Source organism: Triticum dicoccoides, chromosome 4A, assembly GCF_002162155.2.
Source record: "Triticum dicoccoides isolate Atlit2015 ecotype Zavitan chromosome 4A, WEW_v2.0, whole genome shotgun sequence".
NCBI classification, from domain to species: domain Eukaryota; kingdom Viridiplantae; phylum Streptophyta; class Magnoliopsida; order Poales; family Poaceae; genus Triticum; species Triticum dicoccoides.
The window spans coordinates 316061807-316070899 of record NC_041386.1 but is presented as its reverse complement, the minus strand read 5'-3'; the positions used below and the strand labels follow the sequence as shown (position 1 = coordinate 316070899).

Below are 9093 nucleotides of genomic sequence, written 5' to 3'. Positions count from 1 at the left end.
ATCGCTTTGGTGGCAGTCGACTTTGACGATCCGACTACGAACGTGCGAGGACGTCGCGCCTTAGCAATCGCTAAACCAACTCCGAGAGGTTATTGACCACGCCGGAGCACGATCAACCTGACCACGAGGGTCTATTTCCTGCAAGCAAACGAAGAACAAGCAAGAAACTGAGATTGCAATCTGGATATTGCGAATATAAGATGAAAGCTTTATTGATCAAGGTGGGGTTCTGTGACGCCTTTGTCTGGTCGTCACGGTTTTAAATAGCGGGCGCTATGAACGCTATTGCGGCCGCTATTGCGGTAGCGTGTCCTAGCCGCTACAAGTCAAACGCTGCGCTAGGAAATAGCGTGCTTGGCATGATGCGGCCGCTATAGCGGCTGTCAGAGTGCAATAGCGTATGTTTAGGTAGCGTTGGTTGCGGTCATAGCGGACTTGTACCTGGTATAAATTTGAGATGCGCACTGAACCGGCCAGCCCTAACCCTAAATCAACGCACTCCTCTCGTTCCCCTTCTTTTTGGCGGGCGGCGGCTCCCCAGCGGTAGCACAACGGCTCCCCAGCGGCGGCTCCCCAACGCCGGACGACCGGAGGCCGGACGGAGAGGCCGGACGGACAGCTGATGGCTCAACCCCCATAGCCCCTGCTCCCTTCCCGTTCGTTGAGGCGGCAGCCGGCTGGGCGGCCACTTCCTGCTCGACGCAGATCCGCCTCCTGCTCGACGACGACGGGCCATCTCCGACGACGGTGACAGAGGGAGTCCCCCTCTTACTCGACGGTGACCAGCGACGAGGCAGTCCCCTTCCTGCTCCACGCCTCCACGCCGTACCGCTCGTGCTCTGCTCTGCTCTGCTCCAATCGGGCAGCTCTCACCACGGTTCAGAGTCAAGGTATTAGCTTTTCTCTGCTTCTCATATACACAAATCGATGCATAGTTACTAGTTCATCTCACTACTCAGTGCTCACAGCGGCACATAGATGAAATTGTAGGCCACTGCTCACTGCGGCACATAGTTACTAGTACGTAGATGAAATTGGGCGGGGAGCAAGGGGCTTAGAGCATACAAGTACATAGGCCACTGCTCACTGCGGCACTAACCACTTACTAGTTACTAGTTCTCTCGACTAGAACAAGTACTGAAGCACCAGATGCACAAAGTTTAGTCTGATTTTATCTGTACTATACTCAGACACTCAGTACAGTACTACTGTCTCTGCATTTTATCTGTACTATTAAATTTATGTTAATAAATTCAGTTTATAGTGATACACTTGCACAGGTTTGTAATTCAACAAATCAACTATCTGCACCATGCATGATCTGCACTGGTAATTCAGTCAAATTAATAGCTTATGTTTGTTTCTTTTCCTGCAGTTGTAGGCTACTAGCGCAATGTCTTCAGTTGGATCAGGGGCTTCATCTGCAGCAGCAACCACAACTGGTAGAACAAGAAAAGATGCAGCCTGGGAGCATGCTTTACCAATTACTGATGAGTTTAGGACCAAGAACAGAGTTGGGTGCAAATATTGCTTGAACTTTTATAATGGTGGCATTACAAGATTGAAGAAGCACTTGGCTGGACTGAGGAAGGACTGTGTACCTTGCACGCAGGTTCCTGATCATGTTAGAGAGCAAATGAGTGCATTGATAGCTGAGAATGATAAAAAGAAGGATAAATCACTAAACAAAATGTTGGCGCTGCGAGAGGAGGTCAGGGGGATGTATGATCAGGGTGGGAATGAGGATGAAGATTGTGAAATTGTTGAGTTTTCTCCTGCTGCAAGTGGAAGCTCTCAACTTCCTAAGAAGCCTCTGATCAAGGGTCCAATGGACAGGTATCGTGCACGGCCAGGAGCAGGGAAACAAACAACGGTGAATGCTCATTACAAGATCAAAGAAGCAAAGACAACTTATGATTATATCTGCGAGTTCTTCATTGAGGGTGCCCTTGCACATAATCTTGCTAGTCTTAAATCATTTGCTCGAATGGTGGAAGCAATTGACAGTTTGGTGCAGGATTGAAGCCACCGACACCTTATCAGCTTGCCAACCCTTTGTTGAAGATACAAGTTAGCAAGGTAGATGAAATGTTGAAGGTCCAAAAGGAGGCATGGGTTGCTACTGGATGCTCTATAATGACTGATGCTTGGACAGATCGTCGAGGAAGGAGCTTAATGAATTTGGTTGCCCATTCTTCCAGAGGCGTGTGTTTCCTCCGTGCCATTGAAGCTTCAATGGAGGTTCACGATGCCAAGTTCATCTTCAGCTTGGTCATGTCTTGCATTTCTGAAATTGGTGCTGAAAAGATTGTTCAAGTAGTCACGGACAATGCAAGTAACAATATTGCAGCAGCCAAATTACTTAAGCAGAAGCATCCTCAAATATTCTGGACCTCATGTGCGGCCCACACAATCAACCTAATGCTCCAAGACATTGGAAATATACCCATAGTCAGCTCAACAATTACCAATGGTAAGACCATCACAAATTTCTTTTATGCACACACTAGATTGTTGGCTATTCTTCGCAAGTATGCCAAAGGTGATTTAGTCAGAGCTGGTGCTACTCGATTTGCAAGTCACTACTTGAACTTGAAGAGTTTGTATGGGAAGAGGAAGCAGCTGAAGCTAATGTTTGCATCAAATGATTGGGCTGGCGGTAGTTATGCTAAGAAGCCATTGGGCAAACGTGTGTACAAGCTCGTAATGGACAATAAGTTTTGGGCCAAGATAAACCTGCTAGTGAATTATTTTGAGCCACTTGCCAATGTGCTTAGGCGGGTTGATGGAGACACTCCAGCCATGGGGTTCTTATATGGTGATCTTCTCCAAGCAAAGCAGGAAATAGCAGTCCGGCTCAACCATGTTGAGAAAAAATATGGTCCTATTTGGGAGATCATAGATAGAAGGTGGGATAACAAGATGAAAACAGCGCTACACAAAGCTGGTTATTTTTTGAACCCTTTCTTCTACTATGATAGACAGAGTGAAATGGCTGAAGAAGATTTCATGGAAGCAGTCATAGAGTGTGCATCTGTTATGTACAAAAATAACATAGAGGTGCAAGACAATATTGTCTCCCAGCTTAGTTATTATACTGAAGCCATAGATTCATTTGGAACTGACATGGCCATTAGACAACGCAAAGTAGCAACTATCACTCCTGGTAAGAATGCTAGAACTTGTGAGAGTCTTTCCTGAATGTTGCAACCTGGTAGTGATGTACTTATTTATTTGTTTGACTTGCTTGTTTGCAGCAAGATGGTGGACCGTGCATGGAACTTCTGCAAAGGACTTGAAGAAGATGGCTATTAGAATCTTGAGCTTAACTTGTAGTTCTTCGGCATGTGAAAGAAATTGGTCTGCATTTGAGAGGGTAATAACATCCCCAATTAAGCTATTCCTCAATTGCTTAGTTTCTTACCATTTTTTGTTTGCATCATGTGAATTACTAAATGGAATGTACTATTGTATTTGTATTTTAGGTACATTCAAAGAAGAGGACCAGACTAGGCCAGAAGAAGTTGAATGATCTTGTTTATGTGATGTTCAACAAGAGGCTGGACTCGAAGTACTCTGAGAGGGAAAGGGACCCACTGCTTGCAAAATACATTGAAGATGATCCACCAAATGAGTGGATGTTGGATGAAGAGCTACTACAAGATGATGAGTCATCTGAAGATGAAGCTGAAATTGACATCAATTCAAAGGGGAAACAAAAATCTGTAGCTTCAAGAACTAGAGGCAAAAGAGCTCGTACAAATCAAGATGTCGAAGATGAGGAGGAAGAGGAGGAAGTGGCAGAAGAAGAGGAAATGGAAGAAGAGGATGAGAACCAAGAAGCTGAGGAGGACAATGATGAAGACCAAGAAGTGGACATCGATCTGACTGTTGAAGATGAAGAGGATGATGAATGACTTGAATCTTGCTTCTTACATGATCTGACTTGAATTTGTTTTATTGTGCGTGATGGTCGTGGCCTGACGGTGTCGTGCACTCTTGTTGTCACTTGTCAACTTTGTTAATGTGTCATGCACTCATTTCTGTTTTTAATTCTGTGATGGATGGATGGTAATTAGGTCATGGCTTGATGGGTGTAGACTACGAAGTCTGAACTTATTTATTTGATGATGAGTGCCTATGAACCAAATATGCTGGTGGTTGTTGTTTGATATCATGATATGGTTGGCTGTTTGCATAATTCTGTTCAATTCAAGTGCTTACATGGTTGCATGGTTACTACTTACATGGTTGAATATTTCCTGATGGACCAATTATTCAATTCAAGTGTCATATTGTTTTCAACTGATTAGAAATATACATAATAATATGTAATTTGCAAGTGCTTTTACAAAAGCGCTATGCGGGCGCATAGCGTCCGCAATATCACCCGCTATCCGTATTCCGCTACGCCGACCTCAATCCGCTATCATCCCGCTATCCGCTATTTGAAACCTTGCTGGTCGTTGAACACAAACGAAGTACGCGAAGTTGCAACTATGGCGAACTTTAATCTAAACAAAACCCAAAGTCTAAACGATGCCCTAAGGGCTGTATATATGGAGGAAGAGGGGGGAATTTCGTGGCCCTTGGTGGAGGGGTCCGAAATCAACCCTATCTCTTGTTTCCCCACACATACGGACTCTAAAAATAGCCTATACTTATGTATTCCGAAATTACATGGGCCTGGCCCAATAATAAGGTGACGCAGCACCTAAAATCGCCTCGGGACGAAATTTATGAAGTGGCATCTTGTATATTTCGTCCAAGGCTTCATGCACCCAATATGGTGGCTTCAAAGTCCTGAAATCATCACTTGTAACTCCGTTCTTGTTCCCCTTGCGCATGCCATCATCTCCATGCTTGTTCTTGCTCCAATGTTCATCCTTCTCCAAGCTAGGCCCTTCATTTGTAAGCAAAACAAATGTATCCAATTTAGGCAGCATCATATTCTCATGAACATTAGAATCATTACCAAGAAACGAAAGTACCTGGTAATTTAGTTGGCGTGCACGAGCTCTAGTAATTGGTCCAGTATGTATAGCAGCAGGGGCTGTGGGTGTAACAATTGTATTGATGTCCTCATCATCCTCCCCTTCTTGAAATGAAGTCGTCCTCGACGGAAGTTCATCTACCTCACCCAAATAAGGCTTCAAATCTGCAATGTTAAAAGTGGGACTAACCCCAAAATCTGCAGGCAGCTCAAGTTTATATGCATTATCATTTATTTTCTCTAACACCTTAAAGGGACCATCAGCACGTGGCATTAACTTTGATTTGCGCAAATCAGGAAATCTATCCTTACGCAAATGTAACCAAACAAGATCTCCAGGTGCAAACACAACATGTTTTCTACCCTTATCTCCAGCAAGTTTATATTTGGTTCCCTTATGTCATTAAACACAAGAAGGGAAAAGAAAATGTTATTGCTGATGCATTGTCTCGTCGCTATACTATGCTTTCACAACTTGACTTCAAAATATTTGGTTTGGAGACCATCAAAGATCAATATGTGCATGATGCTGATTTTAAAGATGTAATGCAGAATTGTAAAGAAGGAAGAATGTGGAACAAGTTTGTCGTTAACGATGGATTTGTGTTTCGTGCTAACAAGCTATGCATTCCAGCTAGCTCCGTTCGTCTTTTGTTGTTGCAGGAGGCGCATGGAGGAGGATTAATGGGACACTTTGGCGTGAAGAAGACGGAGGACGTACTTGCTACACATTTCTTTTGGCCAAAGATGAGACGGGATGTTGAGCGTTTTATTGCTCGATGCACTACATGTCAAACAGCTAAGTCACGACTCAATCCTCATGGTTTATATATGCCTTTGCCTGTACCTAGTGTTCCTTGGGAGGATATATCTATGGACTTTGTTTTAGGTTTACCTCGAACAAAGAAGGGGAGGGATAGCATATTTGTTGTCGTGGATAGATTCTCGAAAATGGCACACTTTATACCATGTCATAAAAGCGATGATGCTGTTAATGTTGCTGATTTGTTCTTTCGTGAAATTATTCGCTTGCATGGTGTGCCAAATACTATTGTTTCAGATCGTGATACTAAATTTCTTAGCCACTTTTGGAGATGTTTATGGGCTAAGTTGGGGACTAAACTGCTTTTTAGTACTACTTGTCACCCCCAAACTGATGGACAAACTGAAGTAGTCAATAGAACGTTGTCTACTATGCTTAGGGCTATTTTGAAGAATAATAAGAAAATGTGGGAGGAATGCTTGCCTCATATTGAATTTGCTTATAATCGTTCATTGCATTCTACTACTAAGATGTGCCGTTTTGAAGTTGTGTATGGTTTCCTACCTCGTGCACCTATTGATTTGTTGCCTCTTCCATCTTCGGAGAAGGTTAATTTTGATGCTAAACAACGTGCTGAATTGATTTTAAAAATGCATGAGTTAACTAAGGAAAACATTGAGCGCATGAATGCTAAATATAAACTTGCTGGAGATAAGGGTAGAAAACATGTTGTGTTTGCACCTGGAGATCTTGTTTGGTTACATTTGTGTAAGGATAGATTTCCTGATTTGCGCAAATCAAAGTTAATGCCACGTGCTGATGGTCCCTTTAAGGTGTTAGAGAAAATAAATGATAATGCATATAAACTTGAGCTGCCTGCAGATTTTGGGGTTAGTTCCACTTTTAACATTGCAGATTTGAAGCCTTATTTGGGTGAGGAAGATGAACTTTCGTCGAGGACGACTTCATTTCAAGAAGGGGAGGATGATGAGGACATCAATACAATTGTTACACCCACAGCCCCTGCTGCTATACATACTGGACCAATTACTAGAGCTCGTGCACGCCAATTAAATTACCAGGTACTTTCGTTTCTTGGTAATGATTCTAATGTTCATGAGAATATGATGCTGCCTAAATTGGATACATTTGTTTTGCTTACAAATGAAGGGCCTAGCTTGGAGAAGGATGAACATTGGAGCAAGAACAAGCATGGAGATGATGGCATGCGCAAGGGAAACAAGAACGGAGTGACAAGTGATGATTTCAGGACTTTGAAGCCACCATAATGGGTGCATGAAGCCTTGGACGAAATATACAAGATGCCACTTCATAAATTACGTCCCGAGGCTATTTTAGGTGCTGCGTCACCTTATTATTGGGCCAGGCCCATGTAATTTCGAAATACATAAGTATAGGCTATTTTTAGAGTCCGTATGTGTGGGGAAATAAGAGATAGGGTTGATTTCGGACCCCTCCACCAAGGGCCACGAAATTCCCCCCTCTTCCTCCATATATACAGCCCTTAGGGCATCGTTTAGACTTTGGGTTTTGTTTAGATTAAAAGTTCGCCATAGCTGCAACTTCGCGTACTTCGTTTGTGTTCAACGACCAGACAAAGGCGTCACATAACCCCACCTTGATCAATAAAGCTTTCATCTTATATTCGCAATATCCAGATTGCAATCTTAGTTTCTTGCTTGTTCTTCGTTTGCTCGCAGGAAACAGACCCTCGTGGTCAGGTTGATCGTGCTCCGGCGTGGTCAATAACCTCTCGGAGTTGGTTTAGCGATTGCTAAGGCGCGACGTCCTCGCACGTTCGTAGTCGGATCGTCAAAGTCGACTTCCACCAAAGCGAAATCCACCATCTCATCGAAAGACGGGACACCTTTGCCTCTATCAGTGGGTGTAACAATTGTATTGATGTCCTCATCATCCTCCCCTTCTTGAAATGAAGTCGTCCTCGACGGAAGTTCATTTTCCTCACCCACATAAGGCTTCAAATCTGCAATGTTAAAAGTGGGACTAACCCCAAAATCTGCAGGCAGCTCAAGTTTATATGCATTATCATTTATTTTCTCTAACACCTTAAAGGGACCATCAGCACGTGGCATTAACTTTGATTTGCGCAAATCAGGAAATCTATCCTTACGCAAATGTAACCAAACAAGATCTCCAGGTGCAAACACAACATGTTTTCTACCCTTATCTCCAGCAAGTTTATATTTAGCATTCATGCGCTCAATGTTTTCCTTAGTTAACTCATGCATTTTTAAAATCAATTCAGCACGTTGTTTAGCATCAAAATTAACCTTCTCCGAAGATGGAAGAGGCAACAAATCAATAGGTGCACGAGGTAGGAAACCATACACAACTTCAAAACGGCACATCTTAGTAGTAGAATGCAATGAACGATTATAAGCAAATTCAATATGAGGCAAGCATTCCTCCCACATTTTCTTATTATTCTTCAAAACAGCCCTAAGCATAGTAGGCAACGTTCTATTGACTACTACAGTTTGTCCATCAGTTTGGGGGTGACAAGTAGTACTAAAAAGCAGTTTAGTCCCCAACTTAGCCCATAAACATCTCCAAAAGTGGCTAAGAAATTTAGTATCACGATCTGAAACAATAGTATTTGGCACACCATGCAAGCGAATAATTTCACGAAAGAACAAATCAGCAACATTAACAACATCATCGCTTTTATGACATGGTATAAAGTGTGCCATTTTCGAGAATCTATCCACGACAACAAATATGCTATCCCTCCCCTTCTTTGTTCGAGGTAAACCTAAAACAAAGTCCATAGATATATCCTCCCAAGGAACACTAGGTACAGGCAAAGGCATATATAAACCATGAGGATTGAGTCGTGACTTAGCTTTTTGACATGTAGTGCAGCGAGCAATAAAACGCTCAACATCCCGTCTCATCTTTGGCCAAAAGAAATGTGTAGCAAGTACGTCCTCCGTCTTCTTCACGCCAAAGTGTCCCATTAATCCTCCTCCATGCGCCTCCTGCAACAACAAAAGACGAACGGAGCTAGCTGGAATGCATAGCTTGTTAGCACGAAACACAAATCCATCGTTGACAACAAACTTGTTCCACATTCTTCCTTCTTTACAATTCTGCATTACATCTTTAAAATCAGCATCATGCACATATTGATCTTTGATGGTCTCCAAACCAAATATTTTGAAGTCAAGTTGTGAAAGCATAGTATAGCGACGAGACAATGCATCAGCAATAACATTTTCTTTTCCCTTCTTGTGTTTAATGACATAAGGGAAAGTCTCAATGAATTCAACCCATTTAGCATGTCTACGATTCAGTT

General features: G+C 42.8%; 1 protein-coding gene across 1 annotated transcript; it reads left to right on the top strand.

Moving 5' to 3' along the window:
- Positions 1–2088: 2088 nt before the first annotated feature.
- Positions 2089–3917, top strand: LOC119283508. The gene is made up of 3 exons (XM_037563024.1): positions 2089–3166; positions 3258–3376; positions 3486–3917. Exons 1-3 carry the CDS (start codon positions 2089–2091, stop codon positions 3915–3917), a joined length of 1629 nt encoding a protein of 542 aa, XP_037418921.1.
- The last annotated feature ends 5176 nt before the right edge of the window (positions 3918–9093 follow it).